Below are 27,115 nucleotides of genomic sequence, written 5' to 3'. Positions count from 1 at the left end.
TCACATTGATCTTAAAGCTTCAGAAGAAAAGGTGGCAGAACTGGTGGGCCTGGGAGAGGGAATGAAGGAGGGAAGCACAGCTCTTTGTAGCACTGTAGTGCTGTCACTTCCACACTGCTGCCCAATGAACTGTTCTGTTCTGCACCAAACAATATTGCTGCAAACTGTACTGTAACAAATCTCTAGCAACAGTAAACTGTTCACAGACCTAACAAAATGACAAAGGAGGAACTGCCAGACTAATCTTTCCTGAAGTCTTGTAGACCTGCTGATTCTTGTTAGTGTTCTATAAAACACGAGCTTTACAAACAGAACAATTTTATTTTTTTTAAATAACAAATGTCTTTTAAACAATCTTTAATCCTCATGATTTCCAAAGTGCTCTGAGTAAGCACCTGCACTTCTTGCTGTGATAACATACCACTGCTGTCTCAGCAGGTGGATACTTTGCAAAGATCTATCAAAAACCTTTAGCTTGTAAAAACTTGGATGATTTTCAGAGGTAAGCCAGCTCAACACAAGTTTGATCCCCTTCTTGTGAAGAAACCTGCACAAGCAAGCACTACACATCTTTATGCTTTGACTGAATGCGATGGCATGGGCCTGCTGCTCTGTCAGAGTGGAAACAGCAGAGCCTTCAGAAGTGAGAGTATCACTGACAGATACAGTCTCCTAACTTTAGTTAGGATTTACTTTAGTTTCTGGCATCTAAAAGGCTCTAAGCACAAGAGACAAATTTGGGATCTAAATTAGAAAAGAAGGCCAAGGAGCACATTGCCAGCACTTAGCTGCTTATACGGTGTTTGGAAGCAGCAGAGAGAGCTGATGAGAGCAGTGGTGGATCACCAGGAGAACAAGTGGCTGCTTTGCTTTGCAGGTCAGTGTGGGTGCAAGGAATATGGCATGGAATCAAAGAAGCATAGAATAGTTTGGGTTGAAAGGGGTCTCTAAAGACCATCTATTTCAACCCCATTGCCACGGGCAAAGACATCAACTAGATCAGGCTGCTCAAAGCCCCATCCAGCCTAGCCTTGAACACTTCCAGTAATGGGGCATCAACAACCTCTCTGGGCAAGCTGTTCTGGAGCGTCACCACTCTCATAGTAAAAAACTTCCTCCTTAAGCCCAGTCTAACTCTATCCTGTGTGATCTTAAAACTGTGTTGTCACTACAGCCCTTGGTAAACAGTCCTTACATATTTAAAGGGCTGCAATCAGGTCTCCCCAGAGCCTTCTCCAAGCTGAACAACCCCAACTCTCTCAGCCTTTGTTCATAAGACAACTATTCCAGCCCTCTGCTCATTTTTATAGCCCTCCTCTGGACTCTCTCCAACAGGACCACGTCTGTCTTGTACTGGATACATAAATAGCAAACAGAGATAAAATCATTAATATAGGTGATACTGTATAAAAAAAGTGGCTCCAAAATAAATTTAAAATACCATGTTCCAACATTTCTAGTTTTCCACAGAATAGGAACATACTCAAGTCAATGCAAGTTTTATACTCCAACAACAGTTCACTGTTGAGACAACCTAGAATATTAGTAGACTGCAAATCCAACCTCATGCTTGCAAATATTTTGACTGATCAGTAAAAAAGCTGGAGCAAAGAAGTATTTGCTGAGCCAAGACATGTTAGAATGACCACTTTTCAGTTTAGTAGCAAATGGACTGTTGGTTTGGACAATGGGGTGTCTGGTCTGGTGTCCCTTCCCTGGTAATGGGCAATGTCAGCTCCTTCTGAGAAAGACAAGACTTCATAAGTTAACTGTAAAAAGCAATGGAAGAAATACCAGAACTCCACAAGCAACTGGAGCTCCCTGGTGTTTCATGCAGTAAAGCAACAGAGGTAACACTCTGCCTTCAAAATAAGAAATGGGATTTTTGAAGCCTGGAAGCACCACTGAAAGCAGGCAGCACAATGATATGCCTCTTTAACTCTTCAGAGTTACACGGTACTTGATGAAAAAATCTTTCCTTGTCAGAACAGCAGGCTTGAACAGTAAGTATTCAAAACTGCTCTCTTTTTTGGTCCTGGCCTTGCTTGAAGCGCCCCAAAGGATGTTACTAGAGCAGCTGAACAGCCCAGGCTGGCTGCCTTCCACAGCTGGAGGTGGTGACAAAGAGAGCAGACCCTGATGCTCTGGCTGCTGAGTGCCTCCCCCTGCTCCATGCCATGGCAGAGTGGGCTAGATGCAGATGCTGCCCTGCACTGGGAACACTGATAGTACTTGGTTCCTGGCACAGCAGGGGGTAAAAACAGCCCATTTGAATTTCTCTGAGGGCAACAAAGCTTTCAGGCATGACCCAGAAGAAGGGAGGTCTACCAAGGACTGAACATTTATTCTGCAGGCAGCTGAGCATTAGGACCCAATTCTGTTGTTGCAAGAAACTTGCAGTTTTGCAGAGACTGGTGTAAAGGATGTTGTTACCTTCCACATGCTCCCAGACATCTACCAGCTGCTCCCTGTGTGGTTGGGGGAACAATTTTTGCATCATTACCAAACTATACCACAGCCTGAGAGCTGAGCTCTCAAGGGAACATCCTTCTTATTTTTTCTTTAATTAAATACTAGAATATATCAAAACTAGGATAAATACTAGGGTATTCATATCAGTGAGAACTGGGTCCAGCCCTATGTAATATATTCATCAATGATCTGGACAAAGGGATAGAGTGTACCCTCAGCAAGTTTGCTGATGATACCAAGCTGGGAGGAGTGGATGGCACACCATAAGGCTGTGCTGCTATACAACATGACCTAGAGAGGCTGGAGAGCTGGGCAGGGAGAAATCTATTGAAATTCAGTAAGGGCAAGTGTAAAGTCCTGCACCTGGGGAAGAACAGGCCCATGTATCAGTACAGGTTGGGAGTTGATCTCTTGGAGAACAACTCTGAGGAAAAGGACTTGGGAGTCCTGGTAGACAACAGGATGATCATGAGTTGGCAGTGTGCCCTCGTGGCCAAGAAGGCCAATGGCATCCTGGGGTGCATTAAGAAGAGTGTGGCCAGCAGGTTGAGGAAGTTCTCTTCCAGCTCTACTTTGCACTGGTAAGGACTCACCTGGAGTACTGTGTCCAGTTCTGGGCAGCTCAAGAGGGACAAAGAAGAAGAGAGTCCAGCACATGGCCACTAAGATGATCAGGGGACTGGAACATCTATCATACGGAGAAAGGCTGAGAGAGCTCAGTCTGTTTAGCTCAGAAGAGAGGAGGGTGAGAGGGCATCTTCTCAATGCTTACAAATACCTAAGGGGTAGGTGTGTGTTAAGTTGGGCCAGACTCATCTCAGTGGCCCCCACTGAGAATAAGAGGTAATGAGCATAAACTTGAACACAGGAAGTTCCATCCAAACATGAGAAGGAACTTCTTTACTTTGGGGGCTGCAGAGCACAGGGACAGGCTACCCAGAGAAGTGGTAGAGTCTCTGTTTCTGGAGACTTTCAAGGCCTGCCTGGATGTGTTCCTGTGTGATCTGCTTTAGGTGATCCTGTGCTGGCAGGGGGTTGGACATGATGATTTTCAGAGGTCACTTTCAATCCGTAACATTCTGTGATTCTCTGATATATGAAACCATTAAACTAGTGAGAGATCTAGAAAGATCAGCTATTAGCAAAAATCAGCAATCTATAGTTTTCTGAATAGAACTTCAATAAAAAACATTAAATATTATTTATGCACACATTATATGCTTCACCTACAGCTGTCATACTCTTCCTGTCAATTTTGACAGGAAATTAGGGAACATAAACACCAAGAATAACTGTATTTCTGATGCTGAAACTCAGCCATTTGCCAGAAAGCTAGGCCTCAGCACCTGTAGCGGTTGCTTGGGAAAACAAAACCACCAAAACCATGAACGTGTCCTACCTCCTTTCTCCTCTCACCACTTCTCCTTGTCTATGCTTTTATAAGAAGGGGCCAATCCCTTCTCAGTGGTGCCCTTTGACAGGACATGAAGCAACAGATACAAACTGGAACACAGGAATTTCCACCTGAATGTGAGGAAAAACTTTCCTGTGAGGGTGATGGAAGCACTGGAACAGGCTGCCCAGAGAGGCTGAGGAGTCTCCTTTCCTAAAGACTTTCAAAATCTGCTTGGACATGTTCCTGTGTGGCCTGCCCTAGGTGAATCTGCTTTAGCAGGGGTTGGAGTTGACCTCTCCACAGGTCCCTTCCAACCCCTACCATTCTATGATTAGCTTTTACTGTGCAGTACAATGTCACATGGTCTGGGACACCCCTTTGGTAAATTTGGGTCAGCTGTCCCTGCTATGTCACTTCCCAAGCTCTTGCCCACATCCAGCCTACTGACTTTGGAGTGGGAAGGAGAGAGAAGGCCTTGAAATTGTGTAAGCCCTATTCAGCAGCAGCCAAAATGCTGTTAAATTTGTTTAGTCACAAATGCAAAGCATGGCTCCATAGGAGCTGCTATGAAGAAAGTTAACATCTTGACTCCAATATGCAAGAATACATATTAATCAAAGTAGGACCATGCTGGGGAAAGTAAACACTGGGACACCTCACTCCCTCCTGTCTGCCTCTTCTGTACAGAAGTTACTCTTGCTCAGTCAAGTTATTCAAGTTAGCTTCAAGTTTTGGCAATAAACCCCATCCGAGCTTCCAAATCTCTTCTGATTTGGCTATCCACTTAAAAGTCGGTTCAGAAAAGCATTTCAGCTGCATCAGTAAATGGTGGTGAAGGATCTGGTTACAAAAGCCTTTTCAGGAAAAAGCCTACATCCCTACATGTGCAAGCTTGCCAGTGAACTCTGGGATAAAGTAAATCTTGATTGGCCCACTAAAGAAATACCAGTGCTGGAAGGAAAGTTTAGTAACTTCTCCAATTATTAAAAGTCATCACCTACCTTGCACTTTTTATGAACTTACTGACATCATTCTAGGTGACTGGAAGCCACTTCCACTTGTCTGAGGAAAAAAGATTGTCAAACTCCTGATTTAGCATTCGTAACGGTGTAAGTAAAAGGACCAAAAAAGTGCACTGCCAACAAGCCTGATTTAATTTACATCTGCTTGTATCTTGCTCTTTAGCTCTTGAAACAGTAGCCTTACCTTCTCCATGTCCTCTGTATGACTGTAGCAGCATAGTTCTTCTTCCGAAATAGCTCTTTTCTTCTTCTTTCTTTTTCTATTATCTGCATTCGAATCTCTAAAGGGATTAGTTCAATATTTGTACTTTGCCATGAGACAGAACACAATTGACCATCTGCATTCCTGGATCCAATTACGCCTGTTTTTTCCAAGTTCAAACTGTCATCAGGAGCAGAACACACTGCTGGGTTTCTTGGCACAGTTCTGGTAGGTTCTGCCTCAGCAGACAACAAAGGGGAGGCCTTGTTTGCCAATTGGTTGTTTCCCACTTTGTTAGTTTGTTCTCCAGCATGCACGCTGTCATTTCTGGTGTTTACAAATACTGTTCTGGCACTTCCAGGCCTACTAGAGCCAGCAGGTGAACATCGCTCATTATTTACCTCTTTATTTCTGGGTTTCTGCTGATGCCTTTTGCCTTTGGCAGGCACTTCACACTGTTTTGGGTTTCTCACAATTCCACCAGTACAAGTGACGCTGCAGAAGGACACAGCCATTCCTTCACAATGGTCCCGGTTGCCAGATGAAGGCTGACTCTGATCTCTTGGTTTTTCCCCAGCACTAGCAGTCCTACAAGCAGAAGTATGCCTTCTGCTCCTCTGCACACATGTACCCATTGCCTCCGTGGTGTGCTCCTTGTGCTTTCCTCCATGCAGTTCCATAGGAGCTGCAACCTGATGATGTTTCACTTCAGCTTTTGTTCCCTCTTTTGCTTTGCCGCAATGAAAATGGACACAACTTGGCTTGCTTTTGACGTGTTTCCTCAACGAACCTTTAGACAGAGAAATGGAAACCAATGTTCAGTCTCTGATCCAGCAGTTTATCTCTGTAATGTTTTTGCTCAGTTACCCTTGAGGCACATTAGGATTTACTTAAATAAAAAATAAGGTGTAAGCAGGAAGAATAAGAGGAGGACATGATTTGCCTGTAACAGTATAGTCACAAATTTCTTCATTTGCTTTCTATTCTACAAATATTTTTCTTTCTCACATTACATTTGAGTTAGATGCCTAAAAAAAGAGTCAGGGAGAAACTATTTTTTCAACTACCCCAAACCAAAACCTGGTCATCTTCAAAGAAACAAGCTCACCACGTGGTGGAGAAATGCAGCTGTATGAACACACCTGCTTGTTCCACTGAAGACATCATAACAAACCTTCCCTGTTGAAGCCTATTTGCTAAACTTCTGTTCTAGCCACCCTGCACCCTGGCACATGATGACAGCCAGGGTAACCCACTGACCCAGAAAACCCAGAGTGCTTGGCTTCTCAGCATTTTCCTTGACATCCTAAATGAAACTCTGAAGTCCTTCCCATTTCTCCCTTGCTGCAAGATTTCTTTTCTGAGCCTAGGGTGGGAAAATAAATCCTGTGTGATAACTGCTTCTAAACACTCTTCTGAGAATGACTCAGAAGCCAGATTGGAGTACGAAACTAAAAATCTCCATCTACCATTCACCTTCTATTTTGTTAGGAAACTAACAGAGGAATGAGAAAACAGACCAGACAGGATGAAATGTAATTAACAGACCGGCTGATAAAGGGTAGGTATGAAGGGGAAAAGAAAATGGAGTTATCTTTCATATAATAGAATTACAGAAAATCTTCTGGATTATCCAAAACCTGGTAAAACCATGCTACATTTTTCATCACCGTAACACTTTTACATAATGTTTTCTTGATGGGACACTAAAACATGGCAAATTAACAGATTAGACAGAAGAAGATTTGGATTATCATCAATGATATCTCCAACAGAGATTTATCACAGTGACAGGTCAGTAGGGGGTGGGAAGACACACTGAAAAGCAAAGAATTTCCAAGCAATAGCCCACATAATTTTTCCTATCACCATGGAAAAGGTATTCTGGCACAGTTGCTTCAGGAATTCTCCAACTTCAAGGAAACCTTTGATCAAGAGTCCAAGCTACACACTGCTAGCATTTCCTGCTGGTTTGAAGTCCCTAGGTTACTGCGAAGGGTAGTGTAGAGAACTGAACATTTATGTGTGTTTTCAAACATGCCAACATTAGAATCCTCTGCAGAAAATTTGGTAAACTCAGTCCTGATCTCTGTAGTCAGTTTGACCCTACGGTCCACATTTCCCATGGACTACCTACAACCTACATCCTTAGGTCATTCTCTGTGTGAATGCAATATGTTGTTCCGAGAAGCATCTGACTGATGCAATACAGTTTCCACTGGCAAAACAACTAAAAGATTTTGGCAAAGACTACATAGAGGAGTAAGTGCAAGAAATGTCCGTTCATTCCTCTATCACTTCTTTGTCTTCCTCTTCTCTCTTCACTGTTCTAATGCTTCCCACTTCTTTCACCTTTTCATTTTTTCAGTACTTACTAATTTCTCCTCATTCCGTTCATTACAACTATACATTTTTCATTTGGCAATTGCTGCTTCAGATTTTACTTTGCCATCTGAATACATTAATTAACATAAAGTTAATACATATAGAGATAAAACCTCTTTGAATTTTTAACACCTCTGTTCATCATTAGCTATCACAGTGTATGTTAGACTAAGAGACAGACTCTGCTTTTACTGTGACAATATAGTCAAGTATTCTGCTTACCAACATATTTCCATATAAAAAAAGCTAAAAAAAAAAATCTAGGTAAAATGATTCAGTGGGAACAGCTCTTTGGTCCCCCCCCCCCTTTGGATTATTAAAATTTTCTGATTAGCAGAATTTCCAGAGGAATTAACAATAATTTTACATCTGAGAATGAGTTCTTGCAACTTACCTTAAAGAAACTACTCACCCAAGTTTTGCTTCTAATGATAACAAAGATGCTTGAACATGATCAGTTTTGAAAGATTTGAGCCCTGAGCTCCTATATCTGGCTGAAGTCTGAACTGACTGAAATGTTACTAATATTCTTGTCTTGAAAAAGTAATATAGGAGTGGTCAAGAAATGATGAAAAACGGATGACGTTTACAGACAGAATAAAAGAATGGAACAGTAACAGAGAGAGCTCTGACACACTGTTTCACTTCTAAGAAGAGTTTCACTTCTCAAAAAATACCCTACCGTGTGCTCAGCAGGAGGACTTCAAAGACAGATCATAGAAGAACTTTGTCACAGAGAACAAAGCTGGCTGTACAGCTCCCTCTGTACACTAGAGTGTCATTTAAGACAATTTTACCCTCACTTTAACCTCGTTTAAAAACAAGAGGTACAAATTGTCCATTCACATTCTTCAAGAATACCAGAGATATGCCAAATATCTTTAATCTCATTTTCTCCCAGCAGTGCAAGGAATAGAACAACTACCAACAACCTCACATATTTTAGGTACTTTTTATAGACACTATAGAATACTTAAGCTGACAGAACACAGATAGAGATTCTTTTACTGTCTAACTCTATGCTGTATGAATTGCTTAAATAATGAAAGAACAAGAAATGACAGAAAGACTAAAACAGGTCCTATATAAAAACACCATCAGACTTGGACAAAAAGGATAATCAGGACAATTACAAAAGATTACAAACCTTGCCTGACTTCATGACCTTCACTCTGAGGCTCTGCTGACTCCTTTGGTGTCCCTTTGTTGTCACAAGCTTTAGGTGAACCTCTACTGTTTCTCCCTGGTTGAATTTGTGAAACACTGAGGGACAGAGGTCTCTTATTCTGTATATCAATTGGCTTATTAGGTAACTGTGAGATGCTGGTAGTCTTGTCTCGGTTTGCAGGGTTCTGTTGTGCTCGAAACCTATTTTGTTCCATGTTCTGCACCCCTTTCTGTAGCTTGGCTTCTTTTCTCTTGCTTTCCTCTTCACGTTTCCTGTAATTATAGGAAATAGCATAAGAATTCCAAAGACAAAATCTTGGGAGCACGTATCTAGCTTGGACACATTCCTTTCTAGAAACCTTACACACTGCCACAATAACCTCTGACTACACCTTTTTTTTTTTTTGAAGTGTATTAGCTTGATTCAAAATAACAACTGACTTGCAGCTACAGCCTAAGCTCCGTCCTTATCAGCCAGCTGCCCTTTCAGTTTGCAGCAGTTTAGATGGACTGAAAGCAATGAAACCTATGTTTTTTTAATAAATATACAAAAATTTAAAAAGCAGGATTTTTGAAGAGGTGTCAGAAGATGAGAACTGTGATACTAATAACGAGGTCTGTATTTAGTAATAAACAATGCTTTAATATAAGTAGCAATTCAATGCACTGCATTTGAAAAACAGAAAACCTTAATAATCATCACTTGGAATTTTTTTTTTGTACTTACCTGTGTCATAATTGATACAGAGAATCATAAATTAACTTTGAACTAGCAACTGATACTGATTTGCTTCTATGTATTTATAACGTCTAGATAATTTATTTTACAGTAACACTTTATACATCATACAAACGATAAATCCTGAATATGTGAGAGGTGAATGGAAAACTTCTGTGCATGTACTATGCCATCACAACTATGACATTTGGTTCTCATAAATGAAAGAAGTCATACATCTCTTCAATAGTGTAGATAGGAAAGAGAATTTTGGACAACGTTAGGAATGATGCATCTGTTGAATAAAGTTTTGCAGCCTGTTTTGAAGTACAGTGGGATATCACTGTGCTTTAGCTGTTAAATTCTTTTTCCTAGCAAGCAGAGTAAACCCCATAGCACTTAGCTAACATGACATACCTACCTACCACTGGATTTGTTTTTATAAATTAAGCACTGGTTGGAAGATGAAGTGACACTTTGCCTGTTGGAACAGACAGGTGGTAAACGTCGTATCATGTAGCAGCCTGATATTTTAACTTGCTTCCAGTGCTGCAACAGAGTTTGCAGACTGTTGACACATTAGCTCACAGAACAGCATATGACAGGTTAGTTATGCAGCACGCCATCCTCAGCTCCTGTGAGTCGTATCAATGCCAGTGTATGTCATTTCAGTGTGAGCTGCCAGGGAGAAGCCTTAACTTTATCTGTCAGTACTATCTTACCAAGCACACTCTGCAGAAGCAGCTGATTGAACTTTGTACCTGAAAAGCTGCTAATTGATCTGAAAAACGCACTCCTGGCAGCCTGAGATTCACTATGCCCTCTGGCACAGAAAAAAATGACCAGTTTCAAATGATATCAGCATTCCACAACCAGACTATGTGGAGATGTCTGCCTTGTGTACACTATGGATCTCATACATCTGCTATTACACTGCTACCTGAGCAGATAGATCGGATCTTACTATTCACAGAAGAGTATTTTTCTTTTTTTTCTTTTTATATTCACAATAATCAAGCAGCCTATTGCCAGTAGTATCCTCCATTCAGCACATTAAAATAAAGTGTGAGACTTTAATTGTGCGATACACTATCAAGCCAGAGTGGCCTGAGCCCTCTGGATGAGCAGATTAATCCTAGAATCATGGGATGCTCTGGGTTGCAAAAGAACTTTAAAAGTCATCTAGTCCAAACCCCTCACAGTCAGCAGGGGCAACTTAACCAGATCAGGTTGCTCAGGCCCCATCCAACCTGATCGTCAATGTTCCCAGGGATGGAGCATTGACCACATCTCTTGGGCAACCTGTTCCAGTGTTTTACCACCCTCAAAGCATTAAGTGCAGCAATACACCCATGGCAAAGTTATTCAAATATACACAGGACCAAAAAAATGCAGAAGTAAAAGGGGAGATATTTTTTAAAAAAGGTCTTGTTAGTGTGCAAATTTTTCATATTAAACTGAAGAAATAATGCATGAAAGGGATTTCCAAAATCCCTATCCATAGGCCATCATCTTAATTATCACAGTAGAACTTAGCTGATTAACAGACTCTTGAATACTTATGAACCTCCCCTTCTGTTTTGCTTTATTCAGTCAGAAATTCAGTTATGTTGCAATGAAGCCTATCTCCAAAAAACCAGAATTTCCAGGCTTTACAGTTGTTTAAGCTGAGAGAGCAGGTTTCATGAACAAGTAAGGAAGCAGACAAGTTCCTGACTTATAGGCTTTCGGTCATTTTTAAGTATGTTCTGGTGACTCAACAACTACAACTCAACAGTGATAACAGAACTGGCAGGCCAACATTTTCCAGTGATAACTGCAACAGAGTTTTGTCCTGAAGGGTCAGAAATTTTTATTTCATTACAAAAGTGAGAAAATCTAAACAGCCTTTAGCAGATGGAAAAGAACAGTTTCAGCCTTACATGTTAGTGAAGACACAGAGATGCTTTGAATTTTTGACCCTGCTGAAATGAATCCAGCCTTTTCTATTTGTTAAGAATATTTTGCATTTTCTATCTATTCTGTGGGGGACATTATAAATTTAGAATATGTCCACGTGCCTGGAGAGCATTTTTAAAATTACCCTTGCAAAAAAAAAAAAAAAAAAAAGTTACTTAAAAAAAATCCTACCTTAAAATAGATCTTCGGGTATGATCCTACCACTGCTGAAGCTTTACCTGGACCAGAAGGAGTTATATTTCATGTTGTGTAACTATCTAGCACGATGCTAGTTTTGAAAGCATAATACTGTTGATTCATAACATGTTCAGTGTCTGATCTACTACAACCTTTTAACAGATAATCCTTCACAAAAATGCAAAGATATAGTTAACTTCTAGTATTCTAAGGGTATTGGTCTTCCCAAGTGTGTACAGCAATCCATTTGCCTTTACCTATGTCATGTTTTTATCTCTACCACTTCTTATATTTATGTAAACACCATTTCTAATTTAGTATTCAGTGTATTTAGTCTTCTGCATCTTGGTGCTATTTGCAAACGTAATACTTTACTTTTTAAATGAAAACATTACATAGTATCAGGTTCAGGATGCATTTATGTGAAATTCTCATCCATATATGCTTTCAGTTTCAAGCTGAATGCATCCAACAGCTTTTCAATTCACACTACATTGCCCTGCTTTGCTAGCTAATGAGAATGGCACATGAGAAAGTATGAAAACTTTAGGCAAGTCTAAATAACAGCCACTGTTTCTCCATGACTGCAAAACCTGTTATTCTATCACAAAAGAAAATTTAGTGTCTTGATATAATTTCTTCTTAGCAAATCCATACCAGCCATACTTCTTTCTTTGCTTTGGTCCAGAGACACTGACATTTGCTTACTCATTCTAGAAGAAGGCAGGTATGGAATTACTGTAATAAATCCAGTGAAAAACCACAGAGAAGCTTAAGAGACTGGAGCATCTTTCATATGAGAAGAGGTTAAGAGAGCTGGGTCTACTCAACGTCACAAGAGAAGGCTCAGAAGAGAAATCTCATCTATGTCTGTTAACACCTGATGTGAGAGAATGAAGAAGATGGAACCAGACTGTTCTCAGTAGGACCCACTGACAAGACAGCAAGCAGTAATAAGCATCAATTAAAACTCACCAAATTCTACCTGAACACAAGAAAACTTGTTGGTTTTGGTTTTTTTTTGTTTTTTTTTTTTACTGTGAGGGTGATCAGACACTGGAACGTGTTGCCCAGAGAGGTCGTGGAGTCTCCATTTGCATAGATACTCAAAACCTCACTGGACACGGTCCTGGGTGAGCTGCTCTCGATGGCCCTGTTAGAGCTCACACTGTTACCAGTGACATCCTTGAAAGGCCTCAACTCTGAGTTTTGGCTTTTCTAACGCCAGCCCTACATTCCCAAGCAACGTTCTCACACTCTTCCTTTGCTGCTGTCCATTCCTGCTTCCGCATCCTGTGTGCTGCCTTTTTGCACTGCAGCTCTCTCACGGCTTCCCCACCTACCCAAATTGCCCTCCTGATACGTCTCTTTGCTCAAGGAAATAATAGTGTGCACGTTGTCTTGGTCTGCATCAATCTTCATTTCATAAATTACCATTTCTTTGATAGAGGTTTGTTCAACATGTGAGAACATATTTGTATAGAAATATTTCACAGGCACTGACTATGTAATTTTACTAGAAAATAATACAGGTACGAGATGTTGTTTGACTTTTGGTTAAGAAAGCAAAAGCACTGACTAATTAAAAGCATGCAGACTTAGGAATTATTTCTATTAGTGAGACTCTCTGAATTAGCATATTACAAAGCAAGTTTTGAATATATACACTGAAATAGTTGGGGGGTGTGGGTGTGTTTAATCTAGGAGTTCACCACCATTCTGGATTCCCACCTAATGCCTACTTTTATCTGGAAAGCACATTTTCAGCATTAGCAGGGATATTGCATTTTCATATGTAGCAACACCTTGGCCAGTTTTGGTGGTGGAAAGCACAGAATGATGACAACATAATGTCCCTCCAGTTTATCAGAGAACATAAAACTGCAATTAAATGAAATTTGTTATGTGACAGCTTGATTTGCTTGTACACTCCAATTGTATTTTAATCCTGGTTTTATGGTATTTGGTACACAGATTTTGTTTCTATTGTTTTTCAAACAAATCAACAACAGCTTAGGAAGTTTCAGAAAGTACATCAGAAACTCACCAAGGAAGATTATTTAAAAAACACCCCCACATTTCCAGGAGGCAATCTTTTTTTAATTTAATCTTCAAGATGTGGTATCACAGATTCTTCTGAATATGACTGTCATCCTGTCAACATGCTAGTTCCTCAGCTTTTGTTATTTTTTTGCCATGTACTTGCATATTATATAAAGCTTGTTATTTATTTTGGGATTGTGTGGAAAATTTTTTCTATCTATATGTGTGTATGGGGAAAAGTACATTATATCCTTCCTATAGTTTCATTAAGAGGAACAATAAGTGGTAATGAGGAACAGAAAATCATACACTGATAGATAGAAACTTATGGAGTAGATTTCAAATCTCAGACTTACTTGGCAGCAGCATCTTTTCTCAGCTGTTCATGTTTCATTAAAAGATTCTTCCTCTCTTGAAAAGCCTTTCTAACTTTGTATCCTTTGTAAACAGCCTGAATTTTGAAAGCAGCAATGTCCTGTATGGCAGCTATAGACAGAGCCCCACGTTCTAACATGAACTGAATCACTTCATGGTGCTCACCAAGCAAGGCATAATCAAGTGGAGTATATCTAAAAAACAAACAAACAAACAAACAACACTCACAAAACAAACCCACAACAATTATCAGTGAACCACAATTCTAACCAAAATAGGTATTTACTTGATCCTTATTTCACAATAAGACAACTTCTAGTATGAAGACAGATCAATGTGGTTATTCAGTAGGCTATTTTACCCATTTTTGGTATTATTTCCTTGTCTTACTCATTCTATTCACCGCAACTATACTTAAGGATTATTTCAGTCTCCTAATAAAAGGAGAGAGGCAAGACCTTATGAAGTGTTGGATCAAAATTTTCCAAAGACCTACTCAGAGAATTAACTGCTTCAGGCAAAAAAATCTTAAAAAGGTGTTATTGAGGTTCTCACGTAGAAATATAATCTAAATAGAAAGGAAGTTAAAGCACTTTTTGTGTAATTTCCATATGAATTTAAGCTCTTGAGGCCTATTGTAACAATGACTGAGATCAGTATGACTGACCAAGCAGCAAGATTACATCTACGTCAAGGGATAATTTATTCATTTTTAAAAGAACTAGAGAAATCTAAGTCTGTTTTCAAATGAGCACAGGTACCAAAAAGCAAGAAATGGCTCTGTGGTGTCAAAGATGGCCAAACTCTTTTTAAAATAATTCCCAAATTTCCCATTGTCAGCACAGGAGTAAAATTTACATACCTCCCTCACCAACACTGAAACATCAGGCAAAGACATTTAGTGACTTAAAAGTATCAGTCACAAACCATAATCAAGGCCACATAATACAAGTCTATAAAACAAATGGTGTCAATGCATGATGCAGTTGTGAAAATCGGGGCTCTTCTTGATGGTAACTTGCTAGGACGCAATGCTGGTAAGCAAAGCAGAAGAGACAGAAAGCACAATTGGACTTGCCACACAGCAATGATTTGATGGAAGGATTAACAGTGTCTGAACTGAAGTGTCTGCAGGAATAAAGACAATGACATAACACGAAAATTTGTATGTCAAGGTGTGCTGCTGCTGGTGTTTAAAGAGATACAGATTTTTGATAACCCAGCAATAGGAGCTTCAGAATCACAGAACTGTCAGGGTACGAAGGGACCCCAAGGATCATCTAGTTCCAACCCCCCTTGCCATGGACAGAGACACCTTCCATTAGATCAGGTTGCCCAGAGCCCCATCCAGCCCGGCCTTAAACACCTCCAGGGATGGGGCTCCTACTGCCTCCCTGGGCAATCTGTTCCAGTGCCTCACCACCCTGAAGAACTTCCTGATGTCTAACCTAAATCTCCCCTCCTCTAACTTGGAGCCATTCCTCTTAGTCCTATCACTACCTGACACCCTAAAAAGTCCTTCACCAGCTTTCTTATAGGCCCCCTTCAGATACGGGAAGGCCGCAATTAGGTCTCCTTGGAGCCTTTTTATCTCCAGAGAATGTTTCAGAAAAACATTATTTTTAAAGCATACTTAGTTCTGAATGTTTTAATTAACAGGTACAAAAAGATACTAAAGCAAACTTTATGCTACCTACATGTTTGTACCAAGGTAATGTCTTATATTATGCATCCCGGTCATGAAGGCCCATATTTTTAAACATGGATTCTCTAACTCCATTGGAGCTACCTTTGAAAGTAAAATAAATAAATAAATGCTCAAATCAAATCTGAACAGGGGTTTGTATGATTGGATACCACCACATGCCCTGCTTACAACCAGCCATTACTCTCTGGTGTCACTTCAAAGCCTGTTATAAATTTCCTTTTCCACTGGTTACCTCTAAAGCAGGTAGCATTTAAATGAAGCTGACTTCACAGGAAAACTTGCAAAGACGACATCAGCCATCAGATGCTATACATAATTTAGCACAGAGTTGGTCAAGCAGCAGCTAGCTTGGCAATACATCAAGTTGGTTTACAAAATAAACTTGCAAAGAACAACAAATTACCACCTTCCTGAATAGCACCTGATCACCGATCTGCTGCAGGCAAGTGGTCAGCTTTAAATCCTAGATGCAATCTCGGCTTTGTCTTTTCACAGACTTCTTTAGTTTTAACTACGTTTGAATTTTGAATTGTTACTTCAGCTTGCACTCTTAAAAAGTGAAGAATGGAAGTTTCTTTCTATTGGTACATTGGAAAAAAAATTACTATTTGGAGAAATTGTTACTGATTAAAAAACTACTTCATCCAATTATGGATGAGCCATATCCATGAGATATTTACTCTCTTTTACAACACTTGACCTGATTTTTCCACTTTCCAAATTTCTGATTTCTTAATAAACTGAAGTGTCATAGATAATTATTGAGGGAATTGTGCAAATTTTAGATATTTTTAGGAGAATTACATTTAAAGACTGATTCCATCAAGAAATACTGGGGATCTGTTTTGTTCTGCACATGGACTAAGTGCTAAAGGGCTGACATCTGGAATATTGCTAGTTACATTTTGAGTAACCTAGATTTATACACAAGATCAAGTATTAATGCCAGAAGAGGAAAAAAAATAGATATGAAATGAATGACGACAGTAAAGCCACAGCAAAGGTCTTTTCCTGACATTTGAGCATCAGTAATACATTTCCACAAAGTAAGGAAAACAGCAGTCTCCTTCTTAGCAAAAGAGTGGCTTTTAATCTTACTTATCAAGAGTAATCTAATTACAACTGTTTATTTAATTTTCTATCAAAAATTTCTAAAAAGAGCATTGGCACTCCTTAATTAGGAACTACTTAAACTTCTATGCTTCTCAATAAAAAATAAGAACAAAAAAGAGATGAGTGATTTAGAGAACAAAAGAGAAAAGATAGGGGAAGAAAGCAATTAAAAACTAGAATAAGTATGGAAGTCTCAGATTTAGCACTAAAATATGGGGTTTCAAAGTCCTTAAGTTATTTTAAATGTTGAAATATTCAAATTTATATGGCATACTTATGATTTTATTTATAATTACAAAGAGGTCATCTACTCTGAAAAAAAGGCATTATAAATTTCTGTTAATAGTAATTATATTCAGAGTCAGGTGACTAATTTGAACTCCACAACCCAAATCACTTTTAAAAAAAACTATTAATTATATGTCAATGAAAGACAAAGAAAAGAGATGCAAATGTACTGTCTCTTTACAATTATAGGAGGATTCTTTTCTTTTTTTTTTTTTAACTAGGCCTTTAGCACACAGTTAACAACCAGGTAACTTGTAATCACCATTTTAAAATGTTAACATTACATTTCTCCTATTTTTTTTTTCTTCTCACTGTATTCTCACTAAACAGAAAAATTCCAGTCTACTCCAACAGCAGCAGAAATGCCTTTTCATCCTTTCTCTGCACATACCCACTGCCAGTTAGAAGTGAAAAAGACTTTTAATATTTCAAACAAGACTAGAATGAGTAAATACTTGCAGAAATCTGCAAGTTCAAGATTCAGAGCATAAACAGTTGAAGCTGCAATGTCTTCCTTAGAGACTTTTCAAGTTAGGAAAGCTGCTTACACTGAAACCCAAGACTAAAAGCACTCCTTTTAGATACAGGATCATGATTCTCTATCACTATCTGAACACTTAACATTTGAATCAATAGGTAGCACTTTTGCTAAATTACAGAATTATGCATTCAGGCAAGAAATACCTCTCCTCACTGTTCTCCATATGATTAGGGAAAGCATCAAAACCAAGCAGCAACTTTATAGCATCAAGGTACCCATTGTTACAGAGCCAGTGCAAAGCAGTTCTTCCCTGTAAACAATAGAACAGAACAAAACCAAATATTATCCCCAAACTCTATCATGCCACAATGGAAGTCATAAATCATACTGTAATTCAATGCTTTTCTGGATGTGAAGGACAGATTGATTCTTCTAAATAAATTTCCTTGTTAAAATAAAAGAATACAGCTTAAAATGAAGTTACTCAAAAATGAACTAGCTTTTTTTTTTTAATGAGATTACAACAATAATGCTTTTTCATGTAAAGTGGTTGAAAAATAGCATTAGGAGACTAGCTCTATAGCTACTTTCTTTGCAGCTACGTTATCCAGGTCTGAAGCAGCTCTCACCAGCATTTGTAGTTCAGGCTGTTTTCTATGCTGCTCCAAAACACTGTGACACTGAAAAAAAAATTACTACAGAAATCAAAATCTGATTAAGTTTGAAGAAACCTTATGAGCTCAGGTAAACAAAGATGATAGCTGTGCTTTCGAAAGAAGCCTAATTTCCAAAGTCTACTTTGTCTCACATAAAGCTGAGATCCAGCTCTCAAGCTGTACTTCATACAGCCAGCTTATATATGATCACTATTGGAACCAGAACTACAGAATCACAGTCCAAATACCTCAAGCTCTGTTAACATAAATGCAACATAGATATTTCACTTTGTTTCCAGGCCATGCCTTGCTTGTTTTGAACTCTAAATGCAGGAAATACCTAGGAGGCTGGTAAGCACGAAAAACATGAAGACATTGAGTTCAATACTAGCAAGCTTCCTCCTGAACCCCATGGGTTGAGGAGCATGCTGCAGTGTCTCTGTATGAAACAGGTGGATGTGTTCAGCTGTACTCAAGGTGTTGCCATACATCTTGTAGCAGGTTGGAAAACCTCACTAGCATGCTCTATAGAACTCATCCTAAAACCCACTTTTCCATTACCTGAAATTATCCATGCCCTACAATGAACAGCTACAGAAAAGTTAAACAAATTAGGTGAAATTCTTTGGAATGATGATGTTTAACCAATTTCTGAGAAATTATGTCATATAACAAAGAAATCTGTCATGATGTCGCACAATTATTCTGGCTCCTAATTTCACTTACTGCTTGAAAAAAGGCACAAAAGAACATACAAACTAATCAGTGGGTTAATTTTTTTTTTCACCTGGAAGAGTGATACATATGTAGATACTTCTGTGCATAAGTAGTTTGTGTGCAATCTCACTTGCAACATCTTACTTATTCTATCTCTGTGCTGAAGAAACACATTACAGGCTATAAAATCACATTATCACATCAGCAGTTAATAAGGAATGCAGAAGTTAAGAAATCAGATGACTAACATGACTCCTCAAGAAGATCACACTTTGATAAGAAAAAGTAAAAAAAAAATCTGGAAAAATATGAATCTTCAATTCATACTGCATATTAAAATATTATTTTTCATTCAGGATTTTAACAGTGAAGTCATAGGGAAAATGATGTCATGACACCTTTCCTTTCATGATAAACAGCAGTAAAGATGTTTCTATGTCCCAGAATAGAAAATTACTTTGAAGAAAATGTTTTGGTTTATGGTTATTCTAAAGTTAAATACATAGCCCAGTGAAGAACAACATACCTCTTTATCCTGAATATTTGGATCTGCATTGTTTTCCAGTAACACGACCATGCAGTTAATGTAACCACCATAAGCAGCGCACTGCAGAGGTGTTCTACCTGCATAATCCTGCACATTAGGGTTGATTTTATTTTCTATCAAGATTTGGCACACGTCAGCATTTCCTCCCAAGGCTGCCCAGTGAAGGGGTGAATGGCCATCTTGGTCAACCAAATCCACTCTTGCCCCTCCTGTAACAACAAATACGTTTTTGACCATAAAAAGAAAACAGCTTTGAATGTGAAGAAAGGGGGGGGAAAAAAAGACGATTCAGATAAGTATTTATGAAAGTAACTTTAACTTCGTTGAATTCAAATCCTAAAGCCTAAATAAAAACTGAGAATGAAATAGCTACAGTGAGAGTCAGGAATCTAACTTTTTTACAAGCTTCCAAGTACTTTCTCAGATGCCCTTGGAAAACCTAGCCTTGATTTGTTCCAGGCCTATTAGTTTTCAGTCAAACTTTTATTCATTAACAACAAAATAACTTTTGAAAATTAGACTTCAGAGGAAATCTTTTTAAATCTCTAAAGCAGAGAGGAAAAAATACTTACAGTGAAAAAATGACATGCAAGAAGGCTTTTTTACTTTTTTTTAATTCAAGCATGCTAAGACTCTTTTATGCAGATAATTACTTTATGCATTCTTGTAAGATGGAACTTTCTACAAAAATAACTCTGTAAATAAAAAAAACTCAAACCCACCAGTAACAATGACTGTCTATATCATAAAATATTTGATTAAGCATAAATCACATTCTGATACTCAAGCTTCTTGCACAAACCAAAACTAAATGGCATAGGGAGTGAGAGGAAGAGGGTAACAGGAGGTTAAGAGATGCCCAGCAGATCAAAGAGGGAAGCAAGCTCTTCAGTAAGAAAGGCTGGCTGGTGGAAAACTTGGAACTTGTTAGCTCGGATACTTCAGCTGTCCATAAATGAGATAATATCTCAACTTGGAGGAAGATTGCTTCCAGCTACTTAGAGCACTTCTGTGAGGCTACAATGCCAGACTTTTGCATTTAAGATACCACTGCTGTTTGCCATCCTTCTTACCCTTCAACAGAGTTTTGACAATTCTAACGCTGTGCATTGTTAAACCTTGTTTCTGTCTGTGAGTGAAACACTGCTTATAAAACCAGAAAATATTAACGATTTAGGATTTCTGATAGCTACTTTCACTGAAAAATAAAGATTAATTTAAACAGTCAAAAAGTTTTGAAAGAGGCCCGAATATGCTTTCTCACAAACAGAAGAAAAAAGGAAGGAAAACCACACAACCCTGACATTACATTTATTTACTATTTGCATGCTATTTGAAGAGTGATCTGAAAACAGAGAAGCTGTTAAACTCGAGTCTTTGGTTTTCTGGTTTCAAGTTCTCTAAATCTAACATGATACATAGCAAGTTTGTGTGTGTGTGCAGCCAAAAGATAAAGCTTCAAAATAAAGATATTGAAATTTATATTAAGAAAACATTTAAATATATGTTATTTTTTGTATAGCTTTCTTTTCAGGAGATATGCTGTCTTCTGTATTATTCATGAATGTGTGCTATGACTATCAAGCTGGCTACAATCTAACAACTTATTATACACAGGTATACATTTTTGCACTTCACTTTTACATTTGTGACAGAACAGATGCTTTCTGGGGGAAGAGGTGGCTTGGGAGACTACTATGCACTTAAAAAGGCTTGAGCAGAAAGGAGTTGTGGAAAAAACTCAGTTTTCAATGGTTCATATTTAACATTTCTAACCATTTTGCACAACATTCTCTTAAGCTTTTACAGTTACTAGCACTGTTCCACAAAAGGTACTTACAGACAAAACCTGCTTTAGGGAATTCATTTTCTACCCCTCCTCTTGCTCAGCTATGCTGTTTCTTTCCCAGTCCCACAGAAAGCAGCATCAGAACTCTGAACAGGTTTGAAAATTCTAACCAGCTGACCTTTAATGAGTGTTTGTATCACTTCTTTGTGTCCCATCTCACAGGCTCGGAAAAGCGGGGTATGTTTCATGACATCCAAAGCATCCACATGTGCCTTATGTTCCAACAGCAATTTCACTGTGCTGACATGGCCAGAAAGGGCAGCAGCGTGTAACGCTAGAAGAACAAAGTAATAGGAAACAGAAATCTCAATGCCACAAGCTTTAGAGGCTCACAATTAAGTAAAAATAAAAGTGAATTTCAACTCTTTTGGTGGAAAAGGTGCTTCAACAATCACAAAAAAAATGAAGGATCTTAACAAGTGATCACTAACCACATTTTCTTGCCATACAAACAATAAGCAGAAAAACTGTTAGCCCTCAAACACATTTCTCACGTGTACAAATAAGATTTTTAACCTTAACATCACCAGAATTGCTTATACTGAGGATTTGTGGAAGGTTCGCAGCTTCCAATTAATAGAACATAACGTGATCTACTTCTGCCTTTGTTTTGCGGTGTTTCTTACGTCACCTAAGTGGAGATTAAACTACCCACTGCCAGTGAAAGAAAGCTTTCGTTACTTCTTCAGTGCTCTCTTGAAAATGCCTTTTTTTTTTTTTCCAAATAAGCAAAGCTAGCTGTCTCAAAACTAACTCCAGACAATTACCCAGTTATTCCTGTACCCTGCTCTTTATTCCACCCCATCCACCCCCGAATTTCTTGAAGAAAATTTTAGACAAAATTATGTAGCAAGGTCATCACATCTCATACACTATCTGCATCTCCCTTTTTTCTTCAGGGAAAAGATGATGGAAAGACCAGGTGCTGCGTTTTGTGTCATCTCTACAATTTATGAAGCCCAGCTGCATGAAAACTATGCAAACTACATTATCCTACTCTTCCAGTTTTCTTTGCCCTCTCATATTTGGACATACAGAAATTTCACTGAGTCCAAACAAAAAAATAACACAGAGATTCTTGAAGTACTTTAGACCTCAGAGGTAACGGCAATGGGGTCCCATAACTGAAGCTGCCACAACCTAACACAGCATCCTTTGAGCACTGTCAGCAGGAGTTGAAGAAAACAATGAAATGCCAGTGCAACCAGTTCATGGCTCTTCTTGAAGGAAAGGAGAACTATACAGATCAATGAGATTTCAAACCAGTGGAGGACACAGATTGACGATTTCACTTACAATTTGATTTCAAAATGTTCTGGATTGTTTCCTGTAGTCAGCAACTGAATCAGATTACCTACATTCCCATACTGTCCTACACATAGAATATTTTACAGGTGGCAAAATCAAAATAGTTTAGAAAGAAAATACAAACCAGTACAATTCATAAATATGCATTTAGCAAAGTGAATTCATATTTCCCCATGAAATTCACAAATATTCATCCTCAGTGAGAATTCAGTCTGCTCAAGCAAGTGAAATATGGGGCTGTAAACAGTACCTACATGTCTCCACTTGTTTAATGTTAAAACAGGCAGGGTCAGAATCTAGCAGAAGCATTATACAGAAAGACACACCACAAAGGGCAATACCAGAAGGAATTGCTTCTTGAACCATAGCCAGAATATCAAAACAGTCAGGCTTTTTGTATTTGCCTGCTACTGATTACCACTGGAACAGGCTTCCTGCAGCATATGAAACAGTAACCCAGCACAACCTGTTACACAGGCACTCCTAAACGGCACAGTTGCTCACACTTGTCTGTGAATCAGATCCAGATGAAGTGTGTTGTCTTAAAGAAAATATTCTCAAAATTAGCAATAATAGCAGAAAAATTGAGGCACTTCCTACAGAACTGGGGGGTCACAGAATGAGCGGTGTTGTCTTTAAGAGGACACTGATGTTTAAGCATAGAGGCACTCATCGCACTGGTGAAAAATATCTGTAAGCAGTAGGATCTGTGGCAAGAGCCACCCACTCTATGCGAGTGGGTGGCTATCAGTACAAGTTTGACAAGAATGAGATTCCTGCTGCTTTGTACATTCGGATGGACTGGTTTTCATGGTCTGACCTCACAGTAAACTCTAGGTTCTGGGTTTTGTACTGCATTTCTTATGAAACCAAAGGCAGTAAACCACTCCATCAGATGACACATGGGGTGTGTATAACAATACAATAGAAAAAGAGCTGCTGTGTCAGCTTGGCCAGTTCTTCCCCCCTATCACTCATTCTGACGCAGGCATCTTGTTTCGCACTTTGTGCTCAATATTTTCTTGTAAGCCAAATTTTCTGTGATGGAGTCACGGTGACTGAAGAGATTCTTCAGCCAGCTGGTCACAATAGGCCCTTTGTTCAGCCGACAGACAGAGCCCTCTCCATTGTACACAGTGACGGCAGAGCTATAAAGCTGCCCCTGTAATGCTCCTGCAGAGCTGATCTCTGAGAGGAGGGAAATTCCTTTCCCTTGGTGTCATTCTCCTACACAATACGGAGAGTCTGGATGTTCAAGCAAAGCTGAATGGAGAGCTTGCTCTTTTTAAGTAAATGCAAAAGGCTGCGTTAGCGTTACTGCAACATTATAACTGAGCTTCACTGAGTCTGCACACAAAAGTCAGAAAAAGGCAACCTTGAACTCTCCTCAGCAACTGTAACCCAGGCAGGGTGGCATGAAAGCTACTTTCTATTAGCACATAGTTTCCTATCGAAATACAAGGCCACTTTTTCCCCAGCAAAACTTCAGAGTGATTTAGAACTCTCATTAAAAAAAAACCAAAAACAAAACAGGTCTAAAACCCAAGAATGATTTACTGGTGGGCTTCCTTTTAAGTTCACAGCTCACTATAATAAAGCCCATGCTACTGCACATGCTTGCACAATGGTGAAGTTCAGACCACTTGACAGCAAGCATCAAAGGGCATAGCTCCACTTTAGGACTATTACTGTGTTCTACAGAAGAGCAGTTTCAAGTAAATGGAAAATCTAGTCATTTACTTGGATTTAAAAACTCTACAACAAAATCAAGACTAAAAGATGATTACACATCACTGCTATGAAAGGTTTAAGACTGAAAGATACCAAACCACCCGAATTATTCAAGCATGAAATCCACACCTGAGTGGTTTCAGATATACAGTATGTGATTACTGTATGCAAAGAAGAAAACCCCTTGTAGGGAGATTTGCACCGTGACTGCATCATTACTGCACCTTAAGGTCTAAAACAAATACTGTAATGTATTTAAAAGGCAACTGTCAGGAAAGAACAAATACACATGAGACTGGTAAAAGATGAAACAAGACTGAACTGTAGAGTGTGTAGTTTGTTAAATCATCTCTCAAAGGCTGAGATTTTATTTGTTGCACTATTTCTTATATTAAAAAGTTACAAATAATCATAAATCATAATTTGTAAGGAAAGCCAAGAGTTTAAATACCTAAATAGAATTTCACGCTAATTGTATTTGGCATTTTGTGTGGTATGGACCCAACACACCACCAATGGAAATAAACAATGTTGGGGTTTTGGTGGTTTGTTTTTTTTTTTGGTTTGTTTTTTTTACTAAGAAAAGTATTATTCATACAAGGTATCTTTCAAATCAGGAACCACACAACCCTGACATTACAGTTATTTACTATTTGCATTGTATTTGAAGAGTGATCTGAAAACAGAGAAGCTATTAAACTCGTGTCTTTGGTTTTCTGGTTTCAAGTTCTCTAAATCTAACATGCTACTTAGCAAGTTTGTGTGTGTGTGCAGCCAAAAGATAAAGCTTCAAAACAAAGATATTGAAATTTATATTAAGAAAACATTTAAATATATGTTATTTTTTTGTGTAAAATAGCATAGCTTTCTTTTCAGGAGATATGCTGTCTTCCGAATTATTCATGAATGTGTGCTATGACTATCAAGCTGGCTACAATCTAACAACTTATTATACACAGGTATACATTTTTGCACTTCACTTTCACATTTGTGACCTAACTGTGACTGGCACAGGGCAGTTCATGACCTCTTCCCACACAGCTTACCCCTGAAGCCCCCCGCTCCCAGACCCCTCCACTTTATGTCAAATATATCCACATTCTCCTGTGTTATTAGTTTGTTTTTGTTTTGTTTTTCAATTCAGATGCCATCAGCACACTATACAGCTCCACTACTTCTACCTGTATCTCTCAATACTCTTGAATACACATACCCTTAAAGACTTGTTAGAACTGTTACTGCATTTTTGTTATGAATAGTAGATAAGTACAGTATTTCTACCACACATGTTTATATTTTTTTTTCATTAAAGAAGATAAATTCACAGTTGTTACAGGAAATTTTGAATGTATGACTTGCATGCTTGAATTCTCAAACACCAGTTGCATGCTTATCTTATCTTAATGGGTTGATAAACTTGGGGGATATCAAGTGTAACCTCTTGTTTGGACAAGAGAAGTGTAATAAAGATTAGAGCTATTGCACTATCTTTACAAATAACTATGGTACTTACAATGTCCACGATGGCAGTTTAGCCACTTCACTGGTTAGCTTGCTCTACATTGTTTCAAAGTTTGTTAACAGGCTTTTTCAGGAGGGACTTTTTATGCAATTATATTTCATTCTATTCTTTCACAGAATCACAGAATGCCAGGGGCTGGAAGGGACCTCAAAACCCCCTGCCAGAGCAGAATCACCTATGCCAGGTCACACAGGAACGCATCCAGGTGGGTTTTGAATATCTATTCCTCTCCCAGGATTACAGATCTAACTCAATAGCAGCATAGCACTACATTTCTTTGTGCTGTCTCAAATGAACTGGTCCAATTGGCACAGAAAAGATTTGCTTCTTTCCCACAATAAGGCAAAGAGGTGACTCACACACACAACTGAACTAATGTGGAAATATTTTCAGGATTAAGATACACAACCAGGAAAAGACTAACACAGCTTTAACTAAGATTTTTATGTAGTGGAAACCACACTAACTGCAAATATCCAGTGGATCCTTACTGTAAAGCATCTTACCTGTGCCAGCGTATTTGTCTGTCATATTGATATCAATATCCAATTTTAAAGTCAGCATAGTCTTAATAACATCATCACTGCCTTTGCCAGCTGCCCACATGAAGGATGTTCTTCCCTCAAGATCTGAGTCATCTTTTACAGAAGGATGTTTCAAAAATACTTCAACTGTTTCCTGAAAAGATATACAACTGAAATTAGAATTAAAAGGAATCTAAGAAGAAACTATTATGTCTCATTTAGCTGTTTATGAAGGAAATTAAAGTTTCATTTTCCCTTTTTATGTTTGTAGAGAGTAAAAGCTCAACAGGAGCACCGTGTTTTCTGCTATACCCATTTCATTGTTCACAGTGCATCCTTAACTATGAGTTTAATGCTGTTATTTATTTCATACTTTTGCCTTCTAACAGTAAAACATCATGTGTCCATCACAAGGAAGTAAGAAACACTGCAGTCACTGTGAAGAAAGCAAGGTAAAAATATTATTGGCTTGTCAAAGCATTACTGTAACGCTATGATGCTAAAATAACCTTCCTTCAAAATCATCTCCTGAAATGTCTCTTTGGCTCCTGTTCCAAATATGGCTGCACATGCAATTAGTTTGCCAAACTCTAATAATTTGATTACTCAAAGGAAAAAAAAAAAGTACTCTTGGAGTATTATTTCATATAATATGATATCATATTATGATATCATATTATGATATCATATTATGATATCATATTATGATATCATATTTCATATATTTCATAGTATCAACAGGTTACTAATTACTG

The 27,115-nt window shown here is 38.5% G+C and overlaps 1 protein-coding gene across 1 annotated transcript in view; it reads right to left on the bottom strand.

Moving 5' to 3' along the window:
- The window catches only part of INVS (inversin), an 88,623-nt gene that overhangs the window by 7,087 nt on the left and 54,421 nt on the right, over positions 1 to 27,115 (bottom strand). The window contains exons 7-13 of the mRNA XM_054381811.1: positions 26,343 to 26,514; positions 21,394 to 21,549; positions 19,406 to 19,635; positions 17,710 to 17,816; positions 13,898 to 14,110; positions 8,625 to 8,917; positions 5,075 to 5,882 (exon numbers count right to left, since the gene is read on the bottom strand). Of these exons, the coding sequence (XP_054237786.1) occupies positions 5,075 to 5,882; positions 8,625 to 8,917; positions 13,898 to 14,110; positions 17,710 to 17,816; positions 19,406 to 19,635; positions 21,394 to 21,549; positions 26,343 to 26,514 (1,979 nt within the window). The remainder of the gene's footprint in view (positions 1 to 5,074; positions 5,883 to 8,624; positions 8,918 to 13,897; positions 14,111 to 17,709; positions 17,817 to 19,405; positions 19,636 to 21,393; positions 21,550 to 26,342; positions 26,515 to 27,115) is intronic.

This window comes from Indicator indicator, chromosome 6 (genome assembly GCF_027791375.1).
Source record: "Indicator indicator isolate 239-I01 chromosome 6, UM_Iind_1.1, whole genome shotgun sequence".
Classification (NCBI taxonomy): Eukaryota; Metazoa; Chordata; class Aves; order Piciformes; family Indicatoridae; genus Indicator; species Indicator indicator.
This window is presented reverse-complemented; position numbering and strand designations above follow the sequence as displayed.